This window comes from Saccostrea echinata, unplaced genomic scaffold, assembly GCF_033153115.1.
Source record: "Saccostrea echinata isolate AGI-Se365-2 ecotype Australia unplaced genomic scaffold, CSIRO_AGI_Sech_v1 ptg000029l, whole genome shotgun sequence".
NCBI classification, from domain to species: domain Eukaryota; kingdom Metazoa; phylum Mollusca; class Bivalvia; order Ostreida; family Ostreidae; genus Saccostrea; species Saccostrea echinata.
Window position 1 is genome coordinate 44,814,202 of NW_026889778.1, and position 23,218 is coordinate 44,837,419.

Genomic DNA, 23,218 nt, shown 5'->3' on the forward strand with positions numbered 1-23,218 from the left:
AAGACATAATATAAACCACATCTTCTTATTCTTATGAGATTCTTATATTCATCACTTTTATCTATTTTATCAATTAGGAATTTTGTCTAAATAATCATCATATAAAACAATAGCGAGGGGGAAAAAAAAAAGAAGAAGAAACATTAAGGATTTAACTGGAGTTACAGATCTTTTGAATATGTTAATAAAATAATGATCATATTTAAAAATATTTGTATTAAAGGAAAAAATTGAAAGTTAGATCGCCATGTTAGATGATTTCCGCAGTTTCTAGTCTTAATTGGTCAATGAAATGGGTTTTTTTTTTTCTTTTCTTATCTCTTTGTTGAGTGAGCATTCAAGTAATAAGTGAGAATTCAACATTTGTACGCAGGCCTATAAGGTTTGGATTCAACTGCCTATAACGAGAAAGAAAAAACGTACATATACGAATATACATGCGAGTCAATTTTTAAATTTATTGCTTTTGTTATTGACTTAATACATTTATTTATCATTAAATATATAACACTTTCTTTGATGTTTGATCTCTGTTCTGTGTTGAAAATTATTGAATTCGTGTGTTTCTATTATTTTCTAGCTATAATAATTGTTTACGTTTCAACTCGTTTGTAATGTAGGTATCTTTTCGAAAAGCTTATGTGGCCGTGAAAACGGCCGTTTGGTTTTGTGCTGCACACAACACAACTATAGGATCTTTTTACTTGGCGGCTTTCTGTGTCTTTTTGGGAAGGAGCACCGCTTGGATGTTGGGCAGGACACCACCCTGCGCGATGGTCACGCCGGACAGGAGTTTGTTCAATTCTTCGTCGTTGCGGATGGCCAGCTGCAGATGACGGGGAATGATTCTGGTCTTTTTGTTGTCGCGGGCAGCGTTGCCTGCCAACTCCAAGACTTCTGCGGCCAAGTACTCAAGAACGGCAGCCAAGTACACGGGAGCGCCTGCTCCCACTCTCTCGGCGTAGTTGCCCTTTCTCAGCAGACGGTGAATACGACCCACGGGGAACTGCAGTCCGGCGCGGGAAGAACGGCTCTTGGCCTTCCCCTTCACTTTGCCTCCTTTGCCACGTCCAGACATTCTTAACGGTTATGTTCTTTCGTGTACAGTCAACGAATAATCCAGCGACGCCCGCACGCACCAATTTAAACAACCAAGCGGATCCAACGGTGCAGCCAATTAACGCGTCGCTCTGTTGTGCCTTTAGGTGAAATCCGAACAAGTAATGTTTTCTCGGAGGTCCGTAACAAGCTTCTCCTCCTACTCGCATATAAATAGTAAATTTTACCATTTCACTTTATTCATCTCTTCAGTTTGACCTGTCAACTTGAGATCATGCCACCCAAAGTCGGATCCAAAGGCGCCAAGAAAGCAGTCACCAAGGCCAAGACACCGAGGAGCACAGACAAGAAAAGGAGGAAGAGGAGGAGGGAATCTTATGCCATTTACATCTACAAAGTCCTAAAGCAGGTGCACCCTGACACTGGTGTTTCCAGCAAGGCCATGAGCATAATGAACTCCTTCGTCAACGATATCTTTGAGAGAATCGCTGCCGAAGCCTCTCGTTTGGCCCACTACAACAAGCGATCTACAATCACAAGCAGAGAGGTCCAGACTGCTGTCCGTCTCCTTCTGCCCGGTGAACTGGCCAAGCACGCCGTATCTGAGGGCACCAAAGCCGTCACCAAGTACACCAGCAGCAAATAATCTCATTTTGCAAGTACACACACCAAACGGCCCTTTTAAGGGCCAACTAATTTTTTAGAAAAGATACCTTCATATTACATGCGTTATTGAGACACAAATAATATGTACGAGTGTTACAATGTGAATGCATGTGCTCGTAAAAGTGGCAAACGTATAAAAATCCCACATTGTTTACAACTGATTATAATAACAGAAGTAGGATAAATAAAGAAATACAAGTAGGTATTATTATATGAATGAGAGCCAAATTTTATTCACAAATAACTTGAATGTACAACCAAGCATATATCTGAAATAACTGTATCTTCAAATATAAATAAAATACAAGCATGCGAGGTCCATCTGATGTACACAAAATCCTGGTTCATTTGTCCTCTGTATACTGAATTAATTATCAGCGTACATTATATAATTGATAATAAAGTATCTCAATTCAGCTAATATCAATGAAACAGATAAATAAATTCAAGACCCCCCCCCTCCCCTTTCTTTGACATTGACATATTGGAATTTTCAATCAGTAATTATACATCAATAAAAGTGCAATGACCAAAATGCGATAATTATACATTGACAATTAATTGTCTAACATTAGTCATAATTGTTAAACAAGAAAAAAAAGCATGTCACTCAGCGCCAGTTGGTACCTGTCATTGTCGGTAGATCGATCCCTCAAAATAATACTCAAGACAGCAGCATTATTATTTTAATATATGATTATAATAATAAAAAAAAATTAAATAATATATACTGTTTGTGTGTGTTTATTCAATATTTCTTGTCCAAACCTAAATTCAATACATATTTGTTGCTCTGTATATAGTTTTGAGGAAATATTACGACATAAAGGGTCTTACTCTGTTATTGTTGTGTATTTATTTTACCACTTACAACCATTCTGTATTCAACTTTGTACAGTGAATATCTGTATAACAAGTACTCAGTAAGTAAATGTCTGTCTTAACGATGTTTTAGAGGCATCTTTTCGAAAAATTTGGGTGGCCGTGATAACGGCCGTTTGTGTTTGTTTTAAACTTCTGTCTTGACTGTCAAACTGAATTCTTTAGCCTCCAAATCCGTACAGGGTGCGTCCTTGGCGTTTCAAGGCGTAGACCACGTCCATAGCTGTGACGGTCTTTCTCTTGGCATGCTCCGTGTAGGTTACAGCATCTCGGATCACGTTCTCCAAGAAAACCTTAAGAACTCCACGAGTTTCCTCGTAGATGAGACCGGAAATACGTTTGACACCACCACGGCGAGCAAGACGGCGTATGGCTGGCTTGGTGATACCCTGGATGTTGTCTCTCAAGACTTTTCTGTGTCGCTTAGCGCCTCCTTTTCCAAGACCTTTTCCTCCTTTGCCACGTCCAGACATGTTATAAGTTCAGTCAGTAGTACTGTTCTGATGAACTGATCATGCGTAATTGCCTAATTTATAGTCCAAATTGAGGACCCGTGAGAGCGCACGATGCTTTGAAAAGTTCGGAACGTTACCAAAGCGGTATTGTGACAAGCTTTACGATTGGTCAGCTTGGCATGATGGGAATGTTTACATTTCTTGCCCCACAGGAATTTTAACCACATTTAATTAATTTTGATTCTTTAATTTCTTCACATATAGGCAAGTTTATGTTCAATTTATTCACCTAAACCAAAATATTGGTACGTGGAGGTACATATATACATTTTATACAAACTGGTATACAAAACAACAACAACAAAAAAAAAAACATGACAGAAAATGAATAAAAATGATAAAGAGAGAGAGGGGAATTATATCAAGCAGGACAGACAGCATCATAATTTTTTAGGATAAACATACACAATTTTTTGTTTTGTTGTTGTTATTTTTTTTATTTCAGTATTTTTTGCTTTGAGTTTAACAAAATAAATACCGTTGTTGCCGAATGATAATTAAAACGTGGGTGGGTGGGTGGGGATTAAGTTATTCAAAGGAAAGGGGTGTGACAGATAACACCGAAATAATACAAAATGTAGAAGCTGAATGAAACTTTTGATTCTCATTCATTTATGATATCTAGTTATAGATGTGATCATTTATTTGATTTCCTCTTTTCTCAGTTAATTTTCAAAGGCAACTTTAAGCAGTGACCAAACCGGCTTTATAAATGAGCCTTTTTCATTTTATTACACGCCACGTTAGAACGAATATCGTTATATTTGACGTTGTTTAGAAATCAATAAAAATCATACTTTGAATATAAATGAAATACGGAATTGCAGTTCTGAAATGCATGTACTCGCATATGTGCATAGCTGTAGAACTAATGAGATAAAGTTGTAATACTGTTATTATTTTTTGCTTCGACACATTCCATCATTTTCTATTTAAATAATTGTGCTATTTTCTAATTTATTTCGCAAAATTCTTGAATGTATTCTAGAGGGGCAGGTTGATGGACTTGTACAAAATATAGTTTCAAGATGTGTAGACAACTTCTACAACAAATTGATGATGACAATAGTACTATGAAATTGTCTAGCATTGTGCTCTTTCATAATTTATGTAATTATATATATGCAAGGCACAGATATATTCACTGAAGGATGTATTGTGTCTCAACATTTTTTTTTTTTTTTTTTTTTTTTTTTTCCAATTTGGGGGCATTGTTCGCTGAATTTGATAAAATTTATTAATTTCGGCCAAATAATTCAACATTATTTTCAGAGATGTTTCAACGTCTGAACAGAAGGCATCTTTTCGAAGAATGTAGGTGGGCGTGAAAACGGCCGTTTGCTTTAGGACTTGAAATACAGCTTAAAATTAAGCACGCTCTCCACGAATACGTCTGGCCAGCTGGATGTCTTTGGGCATGATGGTTACTCTCTTGGCGTGAATGGCGCACAGGTTGGTGTCCTCAAAGAGACCAACAAGGTAAGCTTCGCTTGCTTCCTGTAAAGCCATGACAGCTGAACTCTGGAAACGCAAGTCGGTCTTAAAATCCTGAGCGATTTCCCGGACCAAGCGCTGGAATGGCAGCTTCCTGATGAGAAGCTCAGTGCTCTTCTGGTATCTCCGAATTTCACGGAGGGCGACAGTTCCTGGCCTGTATCTATGCGGTTTCTTAACGCCACCCGTGGCTGGTGCGCTTTTACGAGCAGCTTTGGTAGCGAGCTGTTTTCTGGGGGCCTTGCCTCCTGTAGATTTTCGTGCCGTCTGCTTGGTACGTGCCATGCTATCTCCTCAGATTATTCAAACTCGAATGAATGAAGTGGCAGTGTTGCGCCGTGAACTTATATATCTTTGTAAGCTCAAGTTGAAAATCGCTGCGGTCTACCAGTCGGCTTAGTCGATTGGCTGGTGCCCGCAGTAACACTCGCTACGATTAGTCAGGTGAACGAGATGACCATTGGCTACGTCTGTAGGTAGTTTCAATCCACAGAATTGCCCCAAAAGAAAAAGAAAATCAAGTCGGTTTTTGACACATGATTTCACTGCAGATACATATAGTCAAATATTTTTTTTTTAAATATATATATGGTGAATAATGGGGATGAATGTAACGTCAATTGAATAGAAAATAGAATTATTTATTATATATATATACATATATTTTCAATTCGTTATTGAAGCAAAATGCATTTTCGAAAAATATATATTATATATTTCTTGTCATTATTTCCTCCTACCATTATCTGAACAAGCCCAGTAATATTACTAAGTATCATGATACTTGCAGATAATCAGAATGGTGCATATAGGATGAACAGGAATTACCCTGTTGCAAAAACAAGAACAAAACAAATAATACAAATAAATGAATAATTAATTAAATGAATGAATAATTAAATAAATGAATGAATGAATAAATGAAAAGAATAAATAAATGAAACGAATAAGAATGTATGTATCTGTCTTTCAATAGGTACGCATGAACTTTTATTCCATTCGTTCCACATTTGATTCCAAATAAAGTGGGGGGAAAAAAAAAGAAAAAAAAATATTAACAATAATAATAATAATAATAAATAAATAAATAAAATAAATTAATAAATAAAATTAAATAAAATAAAGAAAATTAATAATAATAATAAAACTTCAAAAAAAAGAAAAGAAAAAAAAATACTAGAATGATAACACTAATAATAATGGCCATATAGTTTGCGTAGGCGTTGTGATGTGGAAAAAGTAAAATTTTATTTACTTGAGGGAGGGTATGTAAACAAAATAAAAACTGACTTTTGTTTCTTCTTCTTCTCAGAAACAGCATGTTAATATTATCATGACTTTGTAATTTGCTTCCAGTCGAAGACAAATAAACTATGTGTAATAGGTAAGTGTACTTCTTGTTTATTCATTTTGTGTTTCCATTAGTACATGTATGTAATAGAGGCATCTTTTCTAAAAATGTTGGTAGCCCTGAAAAGGGCTTTTGTAATTGGTTTAAGACAATTGGCAGCCTACGCCTTGGTGGCTTTCTTTGGGGTTTTTGACTTCTTGGCTGTGGCTTTCTTGGGCGCTTTGGTTTTCGTAGGCTTTGGAGCTGCCTTGGCTTTCTTGGGAGACTTAGTAGCTGCTTTCTTCTTGGGAGACTCGGCCTTCTTGGGTGCTGCAGGTTTCTTAACAGCCTTTTTCTTTTCTGTTGGCTTTTTCTCCCCGGTTGTCTTCTTGGGTTTGGTCGTTTTCTTGGGCTTGGCAGCCTTAGGTTTGGTGACTTTTTTGGTCTTGGGTTTCTTCTCCGTCTTGGGCTTCTCTCCCAGCTTGAAGGAACCACTGGCACCTGTACCCTTGGCCTGTTTGAGAACTCCCTTCTTGACTCCGTTCTTGAGGGCCATCTTCAGATGGGTGTTGACACTAGAGGCGTCATTACCGACTTTGTAGTTGCCCATGATGTACTTGAGAATAGCTTGTCTCGAGGAACCTCCGCGCTCCTTCAGGGCAGCCACAGCAGCGCTGATCATCTCGATGTACTTGGGATGGGCGGGGACCGTCTTGGGTTTGGAAACCTTCTTCTTGGCGGGGGATTTTGCTGGTGCGGCGTCTGCCATAATTTTTTTGTCCTGTTTTCTACAACTGATGTGAACGACGTTATCGACGATAAGGAAATGAATGAAATCACCTCCGCCGATGGCCTTATTTGAGTGGCGGCGAGCGCGGACCTCCGTGAAAACTCCCCAATTGTCGACAGCGTAGAGGATTGAACTCGTCCAACTTTGTGTTTCAATACCTGTAATTTTTCCGATATTGTCCTCCCAATTTTACTTAATTTTCTCAAATATGTCACTGTGCGTTTTCTTGAAATATTTTCCTACATAACTGTTTCCGTTTAAGGTTCTTAATCTGTCATTTTAAAGGAGGAATTGTCTGTTGATTCTGAAAATGCGCTGTTCCCTGGAGCCCAGAAGCGACTAATTTTGATTAAAACACGAAAACAAGAGGAATAGAACACGAGTAAGGGATTGAAGTACTTACTACATTGCTATGCGATAAAACATACATGTACATTTCTTTCAATTGTCTTATATGTTACTTAAAATCCGAATGAAAATGCAAACATTCGGCACAAACACGCGCACAATGGATAGTGATGTGTGCCTTGCATTTCATATGAAATGGAGAGAAAAAAAACAAAACAAAAACAAAACAACAAAAAAAAAAAACAAACAAACAAACAAACAAAAGGGTCATATGAAGAGAAATCACGGAATCTCACAAATTGTTGAATGTTCAAATATATATCTAATATACTTTCTAGATCAGTGGATGTTCACCCCCTTAAAGGGACAACATATAATTTCTTTTCGAATATTTAAATACATGACACCTACTTTATAATTATAACACCGAGGACACCGGGAAGATCCAGACCGTACGTAACGTACCACATTCGGTGGTACAACGTCTGAATTTCTCAGTATAATTATATCATAAGAATATACATAACTGACATCCTTGTAAATTACATGAAAAAAAAAAAAATCACATAAAAAGGGCGTGTATTTAATAATTGTAGAACACTCACTTAATTAGTAGTTATACATAAGAGAGAGACAGAGAGAGACGAACAAGGCGAATCATGGGAGTAGCTTATTCATTGATATTAATTTGTTTCTTGTAATTTACACACACAAATAATTGAGTACATGTAAATAAATAGAATGTGGTCAAAAGCCAATGTATTTAAAATCTATATCTTTCAAGTTGAACAAGACAACCAGTATATAATACAAGACAATACAATACATTGATACAAGCATCAAATTGGTTGCACACTTTCCACGTGCAGATCATGATTCCCTGCATCTATATGTCACGTGACGATGCAGATGTGCTGCACGGCGCAGTGATGGACATCGCAATAAATGTAAAGTGTTAAAAAAAATGTCGTTTAGTCATTCGCATCGGTAGTCTATTCGAAAGAAAATTTACTACCAGTGTTTAATTGTGTTAGTACTGTAAGTATCCGGAAACTGGCATCGAGTTGCTTTTATTCACTCTTATTATGGGAAGCACACTTTTTTGAATAAGAACATTCAAGACATAATATAAACCACATCTTCTTATTCTTATGAGATTCTTATATTCATCACTTTTATCTATTTTATCAATTAGGAATTTTGTCTAAATAATCATCATATAAAACAATAGCGAGGGGGAAAAAAAAAAGAAGAAGAAACATTAAGGATTTAACTGGAGTTACAGATCTTTTGAATATGTTAATAAAATAATGATCATATTTAAAAATATTTGTATTAAAGGAAAAAATTGAAAGTTAGATCGCCATGTTAGATGATTTCCGCAGTTTCTAGTCTTAATTGGTCAATGAAATGGGTTTTTTTTTTCTTTTCTTATCTCTTTGTTGAGTGAGCATTCAAGTAATAAGTGAGAATTCAACATTTGTACGCAGGCCTATAAGGTTTGGATTCAACTGCCTATAACGAGAAAGAAAAAACGTACATATACGAATATACATGCGAGTCAATTTTTAAATTTATTGCTTTTGTTATTGACTTAATACATTTATTTATCATTAAATATATAACACTTTCTTTGATGTTTGATCTCTGTTCTGTGTTGAAAATTATTGAATTCGTGTGTTTCTATTATTTTCTAGCTATAATAATTGTTTACGTTTCAACTCGTTTGTAATGTAGGTATCTTTTCGAAAAGCTTATGTGGCCGTGAAAACGGCCGTTTGGTTTTGTGCTGCACACAACACAACTATAGGATCTTTTTACTTGGCGGCTTTCTGTGTCTTTTTGGGAAGGAGCACCGCTTGGATGTTGGGCAGGACACCACCCTGCGCGATGGTCACGCCGGACAGGAGTTTGTTCAATTCTTCGTCGTTGCGGATGGCCAGCTGCAGATGACGGGGAATGATTCTGGTCTTTTTGTTGTCGCGGGCAGCGTTGCCTGCCAACTCCAAGACTTCTGCGGCCAAGTACTCAAGAACGGCAGCCAAGTACACGGGAGCGCCTGCTCCCACTCTCTCGGCGTAGTTGCCCTTTCTCAGCAGACGGTGAATACGACCCACGGGGAACTGCAGTCCGGCGCGGGAAGAACGGCTCTTGGCCTTCCCCTTCACTTTGCCTCCTTTGCCACGTCCAGACATTCTTAACGGTTATGTTCTTTCGTGTACAGTCAACGAATAATCCAGCGACGCCCGCACGCACCAATTTAAACAACCAAGCGGATCCAACGGTGCAGCCAATTAACGCGTCGCTCTGTTGTGCCTTTAGGTGAAATCCGAACAAGTAATGTTTTCTCGGAGGTCCGTAACAAGCTTCTCCTCCTACTCGCATATAAATAGTAAATTTTACCATTTCACTTTATTCATCTCTTCAGTTTGACCTGTCAACTTGAGATCATGCCACCCAAAGTCGGATCCAAAGGCGCCAAGAAAGCAGTCACCAAGGCCAAGACACCGAGGAGCACAGACAAGAAAAGGAGGAAGAGGAGGAGGGAATCTTATGCCATTTACATCTACAAAGTCCTAAAGCAGGTGCACCCTGACACTGGTGTTTCCAGCAAGGCCATGAGCATAATGAACTCCTTCGTCAACGATATCTTTGAGAGAATCGCTGCCGAAGCCTCTCGTTTGGCCCACTACAACAAGCGATCTACAATCACAAGCAGAGAGGTCCAGACTGCTGTCCGTCTCCTTCTGCCCGGTGAACTGGCCAAGCACGCCGTATCTGAGGGCACCAAAGCCGTCACCAAGTACACCAGCAGCAAATAATCTCATTTTGCAAGTACACACACCAAACGGCCCTTTTAAGGGCCAACTAATTTTTTAGAAAAGATACCTTCATATTACATGCGTTATTGAGACACAAATAATATGTACGAGTGTTACAATGTGAATGCATGTGCTCGTAAAAGTGGCAAACGTATAAAAATCCCACATTGTTTACAACTGATTATAATAACAGAAGTAGGATAAATAAAGAAATACAAGTAGGTATTATTATATGAATGAGAGCCAAATTTTATTCACAAATAACTTGAATGTACAACCAAGCATATATCTGAAATAACTGTATCTTCAAATATAAATAAAATACAAGCATGCGAGGTCCATCTGATGTACACAAAATCCTGGTTCATTTGTCCTCTGTATACTGAATTAATTATCAGCGTACATTATATAATTGATAATAAAGTATCTCAATTCAGCTAATATCAATGAAACAGATAAATAAATTCAAGACCCCCCCCCCTCCCCTTTCTTTGACATTGACATATTGGAATTTTCAATCAGTAATTATACATCAATAAAAGCGCAATGACCAAAATGCGATAATTATACATTGACAATTAATTGTCTAACATTAGTCATAATTGTTAAACAAGAAAAAAAAGCATGTCACTCAGCGCCAGTTGGTACCTGTCATTGTCGGTAGATCGATCCCTCAAAATAATACTCAAGACAGCAGCATTATTATTTTAATATATGATTATAATAATAAAAAAAAATTAAATAATATATACTGTTTGTGTGTGTTTATTCAATATTTCTTGTCCAAACCTAAATTCAATACATATTTGTTGCTCTGTATATAGTTTTGAGGAAATATTACGACATAAAGGGTCTTACTCTGTTATTGTTGTGTATTTATTTTACCACTTACAACCATTCTGTATTCAACTTTGTACAGTGAATATCTGTATAACAAGTACTCAGTAAGTAAATGTCTGTCTTAACGATGTTTTAGAGGCATCTTTTCGAAAAATTTGGGTGGCCGTGATAACGGCCGTTTGTGTTTGTTTTAAACTTCTGTCTTGACTGTCAAACTGAATTCTTTAGCCTCCAAATCCGTACAGGGTGCGTCCTTGGCGTTTCAAGGCGTAGACCACGTCCATAGCTGTGACGGTCTTTCTCTTGGCATGCTCCGTGTAGGTTACAGCATCTCGGATCACGTTCTCCAAGAAAACCTTAAGAACTCCACGAGTTTCCTCGTAGATGAGACCGGAAATACGTTTGACACCACCACGGCGAGCAAGACGGCGTATGGCTGGCTTGGTGATACCCTGGATGTTGTCTCTCAAGACTTTTCTGTGTCGCTTAGCGCCTCCTTTTCCAAGACCTTTTCCTCCTTTGCCACGTCCAGACATGTTATAAGTTCAGTCAGTAGTACTGTTCTGATGAACTGATCATGCGTAATTGCCTAATTTATAGTCCAAATTGAGGACCCGTGAGAGCGCACGATGCTTTGAAAAGTTCGGAACGTTACCAAAGCGGTATTGTGACAAGCTTTACGATTGGTCAGCTTGGCATGATGGGAATGTTTACATTTCTTGCCCCACAGGAATTTTAACCACATTTAATTAATTTTGATTCTTTAATTTCTTCACATATAGGCAAGTTTATGTTCAATTTATTCACCTAAACCAAAATATTGGTACGTGGAGGTACATATATACATTTTATACAAACTGGTATACAAAACAACAACAACAAAAAAAAAAAAAAAAACATGACAGAAAATGAATAAAAATGATAAAGAGAGAGAGGGGAATTATATCAAGCAGGACAGACAGCATCATAATTTTTTAGGATAAACATACACAATTTTTTGTTTTGTTGTTGTTATTTTTTTTATTTCAGTATTTTTTGCTTTGAGTTTAACAAAATAAATACCGTTGTTGCCGAATGATAATTAAAACGTGGGTGGGTGGGTGGGGATTAAGTTATTCAAAGGAAAGGGGTGTGACAGATAACACCGAAATAATACAAAATGTAGAAGCTGAATGAAACTTTTGATTCTCATTCATTTATGATATCTAGTTATAGATGTGATCATTTATTTGATTTCCTCTTTTCTCAGTTAATTTTCAAAGGCAACTTTAAGCAGTGACCAAACCGGCTTTATAAATGAGCCTTTTTCATTTTATTACACGCCACGTTAGAACGAATATCGTTATATTTGACGTTGTTTAGAAATCAATAAAAATCATACTTTGAATATAAATGAAATACGGAATTGCAGTTCTGAAATGCATGTACTCGCATATGTGCATAGCTGTAGAACTAATGAGATAAAGTTGTAATACTGTTATTATTTTTTGCTTCGACACATTCCATCATATTCTATTTAAATAATTGTGCTATTTTCTAATTTATTTCGCAAAATTCTTGAATGTATTCTAGAGGGGCAGGTTGATGGACTTGTACAAAATATAGTTTCAAGATGTGTAGACAACTTCTACAACAAATTGATGATGACAATAGTACTATGAAATTGTCTAGCATTGTGCTCTTTCATAATTTATGTAATTATATATATGCAAGGCACAGATATATTCACTGAAGGATGTATTGTGTCTCAACATTTTTTTTTTTTTTTTTTTTTTTTTTTTCCAATTTGGGGGCATTGTTCGCTGAATTTGATAAAATTTATTAATTTCGGCCAAATAATTCAACATTATTTTCAGAGATGTTTCAACGTCTGAACAGAAGGCATCTTTTCGAAGAATGTAGGTGGCCGTGAAAACGGCCGTTTGCTTTAGGACTTGAAATACAGCTTAAAATTAAGCACGCTCTCCACGAATACGTCTGGCCAGCTGGATGTCTTTGGGCATGATGGTTACTCTCTTGGCGTGAATGGCGCACAGGTTGGTGTCCTCAAAGAGACCAACAAGGTAAGCTTCGCTTGCTTCCTGTAAAGCCATGACAGCTGAACTCTGGAAACGCAAGTCGGTCTTAAAATCCTGAGCGATTTCCCGGACCAAGCGCTGGAATGGCAGCTTCCTGATGAGAAGCTCAGTGCTCTTCTGGTATCTCCGAATTTCACGGAGGGCGACAGTTCCTGGCCTGTATCTATGCGGTTTCTTAACGCCACCCGTGGCTGGTGCGCTTTTACGAGCAGCTTTGGTAGCGAGCTGTTTTCTGGGGGCCTTGCCTCCTGTAGATTTTCGTGCCGTCTGCTTGGTACGTGCCATGCTATCTCCTCAGATTATTCAAACTCGAATGAATGAAGTGGCAGTGTTGCGCCATGAACTTATATATCTTTGTAAGCTCAAGTTGAAAATCGCTGCGGTCTACCAGTCGGCTTAGTCGATTGGCTGGTGCCCGCAGTAACACTCGCTACGATTAGTCAGGTGAACGAGATGACCATTGGCTACGTCTGTAGGTAGTTTCAATCCACAGAATTGCCCCAAAAGAAAAAGAAAATCAAGTCGGTTTTTGACACATGATTTCACTGCAGATACATATAGTCAAATATTTTTTTTTTAAATATATATATGGTGAATAATGGGGATGAATGTAACGTCAATTGAATAGAAAATAGAATTATTTATTATATATATATACATATATTTTCAATTCGTTATTGAAGCAAAATGCATTTTCGAAAAATATATATTATATATTTCTTGTCATTATTTCCTCCTACCATTATCTGAACAAGCCCAGTAATATTACTAAGTATCATGATACTTGCAGATAATCAGAATGGTGCATATAGGATGAACAGGAATTACCCTGTTGCAAAAACAAGAACAAAACAAATAATACAAATAAATGAATAATTAATTAAATGAATGAATAATTAAATAAATGAATGAATGAATAAATGAAAAGAATAAATAAATGAAACGAATAAGAATGTATGTATCTGTCTTTCAATAGGTACGCATGAACTTTTATTCCATTCGTTCCACATTTGATTCCAAATAAAGTGGGGGGAAAAAAAAAGAAAAAAAAAATATTAACAATAATAATAATAATAATAAATAAATAAATAAAATAAATTAATAAATAAAATTAAATAAAATAAAGAAAATTAATAATAATAATAAAACTTCAAAAAAAAAGAAAAGAAAAAAAAATACTAGAATGATAACACTAATAATAATGGCCATATAGTTTGCGTAGGCGTTGTGATGTGGAAAAAGTAAAATTTTATTTACTTGAGGGAGGGTATGTAAACAAAATAAAAACTGACTTTTGTTTCTTCTTCTTCTCAGAAACAGCATGTTAATATTATCATGACTTTGTAATTTGCTTCCAGTCGAAGACAAATAAACTATGTGTAATAGGTAAGTGTACTTCTTGTTTATTCATTTTGTGTTTCCATTAGTACATGTATGTAATAGAGGCATCTTTTCTAAAAATGTTGGTAGCCCTGAAAAGGGCTTTTGTAATTGGTTTAAGACAATTGGCAGCCTACGCCTTGGTGGCTTTCTTTGGGGTTTTTGACTTCTTGGCTGTGGCTTTCTTGGGCGCTTTGGTTTTCGTAGGCTTTGGAGCTGCCTTGGCTTTCTTGGGAGACTTAGTAGCTGCTTTCTTCTTGGGAGACTCGGCCTTCTTGGGTGCTGCAGGTTTCTTAACAGCCTTTTTCTTTTCTGTTGGCTTTTTCTCCCCGGTTGTCTTCTTGGGTTTGGTCGTTTTCTTGGGCTTGGCAGCCTTAGGTTTGGTGACTTTTTTGGTCTTGGGTTTCTTCTCCGTCTTGGGCTTCTCTCCCAGCTTGAAGGAACCACTGGCACCTGTACCCTTGGCCTGTTTGAGAACTCCCTTCTTGACTCCGTTCTTGAGGGCCATCTTCAGATGGGTGTTGACACTAGAGGCGTCATTACCGACTTTGTAGTTGCCCATGATGTACTTGAGAATAGCTTGTCTCGAGGAACCTCCGCGCTCCTTCAGGGCAGCCACAGCAGCGCTGATCATCTCGATGTACTTGGGATGGGCGGGGACCGTCTTGGGTTTGGAAACCTTCTTCTTGGCGGGGGATTTTGCTGGTGCGGCGTCTGCCATAATTTTTTTGTCCTGTTTTCTACAACTGATGTGAACGACGTTATCGACGATAAGGAAATGAATGAAATCACCTCCGCCGATGGCCTTATTTGAGTGGCGGCGAGCGCGGACCTCCGTGAAAACTCCCCAATTGTCGACAGCGTAGAGGATTGAACTCGTCCAACTTTGTGTTTCAATACCTGTAATTTTTCCGATATTGTCCTCCCAATTTTACTTAATTTTCTCAAATATGTCACTGTGCGTTTTCTTGAAATATTTTCCTACATAACTGTTTCCGTTTAAGGTTCTTAATCTGTCATTTTAAAGGAGGAATTGTCTGTTGATTCTGAAAATGCGCTGTTCCCTGGAGCCCAGAAGCGACTAATTTTGATTAAAACACGAAAACAAGAGGAATAGAACACGAGTAAGGGATTGAAGTACTTACTACATTGCTATGCGATAAAACATACATGTACATTTCTTTCAATTGTCTTATATGTTACTTAAAATCCGAATGAAAATGCAAACATTCGGCACAAACACGCGCACAATGGATAGTGATGTGTGCCTTGCATTTCATATGAAATGGAGAGAAAAAAAACAAAACAAAAACAAAACAACAAAAAAAAAACAAACAAACAAACAAACAAAAGGGTCATATGAAGAGAAATCACGGAATCTCACAAATTGTTGAATGTTCAAATATATATCTAATATACTTTCTAGATCAGTGGATGTTCACCCCCTTAAAGGGACAACATATAATTTCTTTTCGAATATTTAAATACATGACACCTACTTTATAATTATAACACCGAGGACACCGGGAAGATCCAGACCGTACGTAACGTACCACATTCGGTGGTACAACGTCTGAATTTCTCAGTATAATTATATCATAAGAATATACATAACTGACATCCTTGTAAATTACATGAAAAAAAAAAAATCACATAAAAAGGGCGTGTATTTAATAATTGTAGAACACTCACTTAATTAGTAGTTATACATAAGAGAGAGACAGAGAGAGACGAACAAGGCGAATCATGGGAGTAGCTTATTCATTGATATTAATTTGTTTCTTGTAATTTACACACACAAATAATTGAGTACATGTAAATAAACAGAATGTGGTCAAAAGCCAATGTATTTAAAATCTATATCTTTCAAGTTGAACAAGACAACCAGTATATAATACAAGACAATACAATACATTGATACAAGCATCAAATTGGTTGCACACTTTCCACGTGCAGATCATGATTCCCTGCATCTATATGTCACGTGACGATGCAGATGTGCTGCACGGCGCAGTGATGGACATCGCAATAAATGTAAAGTGTTAAAAAAAATGTCGTTTAGTCATTCGCATCGGTAGTCTATTCGAAAGAAAATTTACTACCAGTGTTTAATTGTGTTAGTACTGTAAGTATCCGGAAACTGGCATCGAGTTGCTTTTATTCACTCTTATTATGGGAAGCACACTTTTTTGAATAAGAACATTCAAGACATAATATAAACCACATCTTCTTATTCTTATGAGATTCTTATATTCATCACTTTTATCTATTTTATCAATTAGGAATTTTGTCTAAATAATCATCATATAAAACAATAGCGAGGGGGAAAAAAAAAAGAAGAAGAAACATTAAGGATTTAACTGGAGTTACAGATCTTTTGAATATGTTAATAAAATAATGATCATATTTAAAAATATTTGTATTAAAGGAAAAAATTGAAAGTTAGATCGCCATGTTAGATGATTTCCGCAGTTTCTAGTCTTAATTGGTCAATGAAATGGGTTTTTTTTTTCTTTTCTTATCTCTTTGTTGAGTGAGCATTCAAGTAATAAGTGAGAATTCAACATTTGTACGCAGGCCTATAAGGTTTGGATTCAACTGCCTATAACGAGAAAGAAAAAACGTACATATACGAATATACATGCGAGTCAATTTTTAAATTTATTGCTTTTGTTATTGACTTAATACATTTATTTATCATTAAATATATAACACTTTCTTTGATGTTTGATCTCTGTTCTGTGTTGAAAATTATTGAATTCGTGTGTTTCTATTATTTTCTAGCTATAATAATTGTTTACGTTTCAACTCGTTTGTAATGTAGGTATCTTTTCGAAAAGCTTATGTGGCCGTGAAAACGGCCGTTTGGTTTTGTGCTGCACACAACACAACTATAGGATCTTTTTACTTGGCGGCTTTCTGTGTCTTTTTGGGAAGGAGCACCGCTTGGATGTTGGGCAGGACACCACCCTGCGCGATGGTCACGCCGGACAGGAGTTTGTTCAATTCTTCGTCGTTGCGGATGGCCAGCTGCAGATGACGGGGAATGATTCTGGTCTTTTTGTTGTCGCGGGCAGCGTTGCCTGCCAACTCCAAGACTTCTGCGGCCAAGTACTCAAGAACGGCAGCCAAGTACACGGGAGCGCCTGCTCCCACTCTCTCGGCGTAGTTGCCCTTTCTCAGCAGACGGTGAATACGACCCACGGGGAACTGCAGTCCGGCGCGGGAAGAACGGCTCTTGGCCTTCCCCTTCACTTTGCCTCCTTTGCCACGTCCAGACATTCTTAACGGTTATGTTCTTTCGTGTACAGTCAACGAATAATCCAGCGACGCCCGCACGCACCAATTTAAACAACCAAGCGGATCCAACGGTGCAGCCAATTAACGCGTCGCTCTGTTGTGCCTTTAGGTGAAATCCGAACAAGTAATGTTTTCTCGGAGGTCCGTAACAAGCTTCTCCTCCTACTCGCATATAAATAGTAAATTTTACCATTTCACTTTATTCATCTCTTCAGTTTGACCTGTCAACTTGAGATCATGCCACCCAAAGTCGGATCCAAAGGCGCCAAGAAAGCAGTCACCAAGGCCAAGACACCGAGGAGCACAGACAAGAAAAGGAGGAAGAGGAGGAGGGAATCTTATGCCATTTACATCTACAAAGTCCTAAAGCAGGTGCACCCTGACACTGGTGTTTCCAGCAAGGCCATGAGCATAATGAACTCCTTCGTCAACGATATCTTTGAGAGAATCGCTGCCGAAGCCTCTCGTTTGGCCCACTACAACAAGCGATCTACAATCACAAGCAGAGAGGTCCAGACTGCTGTCCGTCTCCTTCTGCCCGGTGAACTGGCCAAGCACGCCGTATCTGAGGGCACCAAAGCCGTCACCAAGTACACCAGCAGCAAATAATCTCATTTTGCAAGTACACACACCAAACGGCCCTTTTAAGGGCCAACTAATTTTTTAGAAAAGATACCTTCATATTACATGCGTTATTGAGACACAAATAATATGTACGAGTGTTACAATGTGAATGCATGTGCTCGTAAAAGTGGCAAACGTATAAAAATCCCACATTGTTTACAACTGATTATAATAACAGAAGTAGGATAAATAAAGAAATACAAGTAGGTATTATTATATGAATGAGAGCCAAATTTTATTCACAAATAACTTGAATGTACAACCAAGCATATATCTGAAATAACTGTATCTTCAAATATAAATAAAATACAAGCATGCGAGGTCCATCTGATGTACACAAAATCCTGGTTCATTTGTCCTCTGTATACTGAATTAATTATCAGCGTACATTATATAATTGATAATAAAGTATCTCAATTCAGCTAATATCAATGAAACAGATAAATAAATTCAAGACCCCCCCCCCTCCCCTTTCTTTGACATTGACATATTGGAATTTTCAATCAGTAATTATACATCAATAAAAGTGCAATGACCAAAATGCGATAATTATACATTGACAATTAATTGTCTAACATTAGTCATAATTGTTAAACAAGAAAAAAAAGCATGTCACTCAGCGCCAGTTGGTACCTGTCATTGTCGGTAGATCGATCCCTCAAAATAATACTCAAGACAGCAGCATTATTATTTTAATATATGATTATAATAATAAAAAAAAATTAAATAATATATACTGTTTGTGTGTGTTTATTCAATATTTCTTGTCCAAACCTAAATTCAATACATATTTGTTGCTCTGTATATAGTTTTGAGGAAATATTACGACATAAAGGGTCTTACTCTGTTATTGTTGTGTATTTATTTTACCACTTACAACCATTCTGTATTCAACTTTGTACAGTGAATATCTGTATAACAAGTACTCAGTAAGTAAATGTCTGTCTTAACGATGTTTTAGAGGCATCTTTTCGAAAAATTTGGGTGGCCGTGATAACGGCCGTTTGTGTTTGTTTTAAACTTCTGTCTTGACTGTCAAACTGAATTCTTTAGCCTCCAAATCCGTACAGGGTGCGTCCTTGGCGTTTCAAGGCGTAGACCACGTCCATAGCTGTGACGGTCTTTCTCTTGGCATGCTCCGTGTAGGTTACAGCATCTCGGATCACGTTCTCCAAGAAAACCTTAAGAACTCCACGAGTTTCCTCGTAGATGAGACCGGAAATACGTTTGACACCACCACGGCGAGCAAGACGGCGTATGGCTGGCTTGGTGATACCCTGGATGTTGTCTCTCAAGACTTTTCTGTGTCGCTTAGCGCCTCCTTTTCCAAGACCTTTTCCTCCTTTGCCACGTCCAGACATGTTATAAGTTCAGTCAGTAGTACTGTTCTGATGAACTGATCATGCGTAATTGCCTAATTTATAGTCCAAATTGAGGACCCGTGAGAGCGCACGATGCTTTGAAAAGTTCGGAACGTTACCAAAGCGGTATTGTGACAAGCTTTACGATTGGTCAGCTTGGCATGATGGGAATGTTTACATTTCTTGCCCCACAGGAATTTTAACCACATTTAATTAATTTTGATTCTTTAATTTCTTCACATATAGGCAAGTTTATGTTCAATTTATTCACCTAAACCAAAATATTGGTACGTGGAGGTACATATATACATTTTATACAAACTGGTATACAAAACAACAACAAAAAAAAAAAAAAAAAAAACATGACAGAAAATGAATAAAAATGATAAAGAGAGAGAGGGGAATTATATCAAGCAGGACAGACAGCATCATAATTTTTTAGGATAAACATACACAATTTTTTGTTTTGTTGTTGTTATTTTTTTTATTTCAGTATTTTTTGCTTTGAGTTTAACAAAATAAATACCGTTGTTGCCGAATGATAATTAAAACGTGGGTGGGTGGGTGGGGATTAAGTTATTCAAAGGAAAGGGGTGTGACAGATAACACCGAAATAATACAAAATGTAGAAGCTGAATGAAACTTTTGATTCTCATTCATTTATGATATCTAGTTATAGATGTGATCATTTATTTGATTTCCTCTTTTCTCAGTTAATTTTCAAAGGCAACTTTAAGCAGTGACCAAACCGGCTTTATAAATGAGCCTTTTTCATTTTATTACACGCCACGTTAGAACGAATATCGTTATATTTGACGTTGTTTAGAAATCAATAAAAATCATACTTTGAATATAAATGAAATACGGAATTGCAGTTCTGAAATGCATGTACTCGCATATGTGCATAGCTGTAGAACTAATGAGATAAAGTTGTAATACTGTTATTATTTTTTGCTTCGACACATTCCATCATATTCTATTTAAATAATTGTGCTATTTTCTAATTTATTTCGCAAAATTCTTGAATGTATTCTAGAGGGGCAGGTTGATGGACTTGTACAAAATATAGTTTCAAGATGTGTAGACAACTTCTACAACAAATTGATGATGACAATAGTACTATGAAATTGTCTAGCATTGTGCTCTTTCATAATTTATGTAATTATATATATGCAAGGCACAGATATATTCACTGAAGGATGTATTGTGTCTCAACATTTTTTTTTTTTTTTTTTTTTTTTTTCCAATTTGGGGGCATTGTTCGCTGAATTTGATAAAATTTATTAATTTCGGCCAAATAATTCAACTTTATTTTCAGAGATGTTTCAACGTCTGAACAGAAGGCATCTTTTCGAAGAATGTAGGTGGCCGTGAAAACGGCCGTTTGCTTTAGGACTTGAAATACAGCTTAAAATTAAGCACGCTCTCCACGAATACGTCTGGCCAGCTGGATGTCTTTGGGCATGATGGTTACTCTCTTGGCGTGAATGGCGCACAGGTTGGTGTCCTCAAAGAGACCAACAAGGTAAGCTTCGCTTGCTTCCTGTAAAGCCATGACAGCTGAACTCTGGAAACGCAAGTCGGTCTTAAAATCCTGAGCGATTTCCCGGACCAAGCGCTGGAATGGCAGCTTCCTGATGAGAAGCTCAGTGCTCTTCTGGTATCTCCGAATTTCACGGAGGGCGACAGTTCCTGGCCTGTATCTATGCGGTTTCTTAACGCCACCCGTGGCTGGTGCGCTTTTACGAGCAGCTTTGGTAGCGAGCTGTTTTCTGGGGGCCTTGCCTCCTGTAGATTTTCGTGCCGTCTGCTTGGTACGTGCCATGCTATCTCCTCAGATTATTCAAACTCGAATGAATGAAGTGGCAGTGTTGCGCCGTGAACTTATATATCTTTGTAAGCTCAAGTTGAAAATCGCTGCGGTCTACCAGTCGGCTTAGTCGATTGGCTGGTGCCCGCAGTAACACTCGCTACGATTAGTCAGGTGAACGAGATGACCATTGGCTACGTCTGTAGGTAGTTTCAATCCACAGAATTGCCCCAAAAGAAAAAGAAAATCAAGTCGGTTTTTGACACATGATTTCACTGCAGATACATATAGTCAAATATTTTTTTTTTAAATATATATATGGTGAATAATGGGGATGAATGTAACGTCAATTGAATAGAAAATAGAATTATTTATTATATATATATACATATATTTTCAATTCGTTATTGAAGCAAAATGCATTTTCGAAAAATATATATTATATATTTCTTGTCATTATTTCCTCCTACCATTATCTGAACAAGCCCAGTAATATTACTAAGTATCATGATACTTGCAGATAATCAGAATGGTGCATATAGGATGAACAGGAATTACCCTGTTGCAAAAACAAGAACAAAACAAATAATACAAATAAATGAATAATTAATTAAATGAATGAATAATTAAATAAATGAATGAATGAATAAATGAAAAGAATAAATAAATGAAACGAATAAGAATGTATGTATCTGTCTTTCAATAGGTACGCATGAACTTTTATTCCATTCGTTCCACATTTGATTCCAAATAAAGTGGGGGGAAAAAAAAAGAAAAAAAAATATTAACAATAATAATAATAATAATAAATAAATAAATAAAATAAATTAATAAATAAAATTAAATAAAATAAAGAAAATTAATAATAATAATAAAACTTCAAAAAAAAGAAAAGAAAAAAAAATACTAGAATGATAACACTAATAATAATGGCCATATAGTTTGCGTAGGCGTTGTGATGTGGAAAAAGTAAAATTTTATTTACTTGAGGGAGGGTATGTAAACAAAATAAAAACTGACTTTTGTTTCTTCTTCTTCTCAGAAACAGCATGTTAATATTATCATGACTTTGTAATTTGCTTCCAGTCGAAGACAAATAAACTATGTGTAATAGGTAAGTGTACTTCTTGTTTATTCATTTTGTGTTTCCATTAGTACATGTATGTAATAGAGGCATCTTTTCTAAAAATGTTGGTAGCCCTGAAAAGGGCTTTTGTAATTGGTTTAAGACAATTGGCAGCCTACGCCTTGGTGGCTTTCTTTGGGGTTTTTGACTTCTTGGCTGTGGCTTTCTTGGGCGCTTTGGTTTTCGTAGGCTTTGGAGCTGCCTTGGCTTTCTTGGGAGACTTAGTAGCTGCTTTCTTCTTGGGAGACTCGGCCTTCTTGGGTGCTGCAGGTTTCTTAACAGCCTTTTTCTTTTCTGTTGGCTTTTTCTCCCCGGTTGTCTTCTTGGGTTTGGTCGTTTTCTTGGGCTTGGCAGCCTTAGGTTTGGTGACTTTTTTGGTCTTGGGTTTCTTCTCCGTCTTGGGCTTCTCTCCCAGCTTGAAGGAACCACTGGCACCTGTACCCTTGGCCTGTTTGAGAACTCCCTTCTTGACTCCGTTCTTGAGGGCCATCTTCAGATGGGTGTTGACACTAGAGGCGTCATTACCGACTTTGTAGTTGCCCATGATGTACTTGAGAATAGCTTGTCTCGAGGAACCTCCGCGCTCCTTCAGGGCAGCCACAGCAGCGCTGATCATCTCGATGTACTTGGGATGGGCGGGGACCGTCTTGGGTTTGGAAACCTTCTTCTTGGCGGGGGATTTTGCTGGTGCGGCGTCTGCCATAATTTTTTTGTCCTGTTTTCTACAACTGATGTGAACGACGTTATCGACGATAAGGAAATGAATGAAATCACCTCCGCCGATGGCCTTATT

General features: G+C 37.3%; 14 protein-coding genes across 14 annotated transcripts; 3 read left to right on the plus strand and 11 right to left on the minus strand.

Moving 5' to 3' along the window:
- Nucleotides 1-700: 700 nt before the first annotated feature.
- Nucleotides 701-1,078, minus strand: LOC133195377 (histone H2A). Its single transcript, XM_061331218.1, has one exon. The coding sequence runs from the start codon at nucleotides 1,076-1,078 to the stop codon at nucleotides 701-703; it is 378 nt and encodes a 125-aa protein (XP_061187202.1).
- Nucleotides 1,079-1,333: 255 nt separating this feature from the next.
- Nucleotides 1,334-1,705, plus strand: LOC133195378 (histone H2B-like). Its single transcript, XM_061331219.1, has one exon. It carries the CDS (start codon nucleotides 1,334-1,336, stop codon nucleotides 1,703-1,705), a length of 372 nt encoding a protein of 123 aa, XP_061187203.1.
- A 1,063-nt stretch (nucleotides 1,706-2,768) lies between these two features.
- Nucleotides 2,769-3,080, minus strand: LOC133195379 (histone H4). The gene has a single exon (XM_061331220.1). It carries the CDS (start codon nucleotides 3,078-3,080, stop codon nucleotides 2,769-2,771), a length of 312 nt encoding a protein of 103 aa, XP_061187204.1.
- Nucleotides 3,081-4,490: 1,410 nt separating this feature from the next.
- LOC133194874 (histone H3-like) lies at nucleotides 4,491-6,715 on the minus strand. The gene is made up of 2 exons (XM_061330775.1): nucleotides 6,293-6,715; nucleotides 4,491-4,856 (listed from the first exon to the last, which is right to left on the minus strand). The coding sequence occupies exons 1-2, from the start codon at nucleotides 6,713-6,715 to the stop codon at nucleotides 4,491-4,493; spliced, it is 789 nt and encodes a 262-aa protein (XP_061186759.1).
- Nucleotides 6,716-8,901: 2,186 nt separating this feature from the next.
- Nucleotides 8,902-9,279, minus strand: LOC133195381 (histone H2A). The gene has a single exon (XM_061331221.1). The coding sequence runs from the start codon at nucleotides 9,277-9,279 to the stop codon at nucleotides 8,902-8,904; it is 378 nt and encodes a 125-aa protein (XP_061187205.1).
- A 255-nt stretch (nucleotides 9,280-9,534) lies between these two features.
- Nucleotides 9,535-9,906, plus strand: LOC133195382 (histone H2B-like). Its single transcript, XM_061331222.1, has one exon. It carries the CDS (start codon nucleotides 9,535-9,537, stop codon nucleotides 9,904-9,906), a length of 372 nt encoding a protein of 123 aa, XP_061187206.1.
- Nucleotides 9,907-10,970: 1,064 nt separating this feature from the next.
- LOC133195383 (histone H4) lies at nucleotides 10,971-11,282 on the minus strand. Its single transcript, XM_061331223.1, has one exon. The coding sequence runs from the start codon at nucleotides 11,280-11,282 to the stop codon at nucleotides 10,971-10,973; it is 312 nt and encodes a 103-aa protein (XP_061187207.1).
- A 1,416-nt stretch (nucleotides 11,283-12,698) lies between these two features.
- LOC133195385 (histone H3) lies at nucleotides 12,699-13,109 on the minus strand. The gene has a single exon (XM_061331225.1). It carries the CDS (start codon nucleotides 13,107-13,109, stop codon nucleotides 12,699-12,701), a length of 411 nt encoding a protein of 136 aa, XP_061187209.1.
- A 1,228-nt stretch (nucleotides 13,110-14,337) lies between these two features.
- On the minus strand, nucleotides 14,338-14,925 carry LOC133195386 (histone H1-delta-like). Its single transcript, XM_061331226.1, has one exon. It carries the CDS (start codon nucleotides 14,923-14,925, stop codon nucleotides 14,338-14,340), a length of 588 nt encoding a protein of 195 aa, XP_061187210.1.
- A 2,183-nt stretch (nucleotides 14,926-17,108) lies between these two features.
- On the minus strand, nucleotides 17,109-17,486 carry LOC133195387 (histone H2A). Its single transcript, XM_061331227.1, has one exon. The coding sequence runs from the start codon at nucleotides 17,484-17,486 to the stop codon at nucleotides 17,109-17,111; it is 378 nt and encodes a 125-aa protein (XP_061187211.1).
- A 255-nt stretch (nucleotides 17,487-17,741) lies between these two features.
- Nucleotides 17,742-18,113, plus strand: LOC133195388 (histone H2B-like). Its single transcript, XM_061331228.1, has one exon. It carries the CDS (start codon nucleotides 17,742-17,744, stop codon nucleotides 18,111-18,113), a length of 372 nt encoding a protein of 123 aa, XP_061187212.1.
- Nucleotides 18,114-19,177: 1,064 nt separating this feature from the next.
- Nucleotides 19,178-19,489, minus strand: LOC133195389 (histone H4). Its single transcript, XM_061331229.1, has one exon. It carries the CDS (start codon nucleotides 19,487-19,489, stop codon nucleotides 19,178-19,180), a length of 312 nt encoding a protein of 103 aa, XP_061187213.1.
- Nucleotides 19,490-20,903: 1,414 nt separating this feature from the next.
- LOC133195390 (histone H3) lies at nucleotides 20,904-21,314 on the minus strand. Its single transcript, XM_061331230.1, has one exon. The coding sequence runs from the start codon at nucleotides 21,312-21,314 to the stop codon at nucleotides 20,904-20,906; it is 411 nt and encodes a 136-aa protein (XP_061187214.1).
- Nucleotides 21,315-22,540: 1,226 nt separating this feature from the next.
- Nucleotides 22,541-23,128, minus strand: LOC133195391 (histone H1-delta-like). Its single transcript, XM_061331231.1, has one exon. The coding sequence runs from the start codon at nucleotides 23,126-23,128 to the stop codon at nucleotides 22,541-22,543; it is 588 nt and encodes a 195-aa protein (XP_061187215.1).
- Between the last annotated feature and the right edge of the window lie 90 nt (nucleotides 23,129-23,218).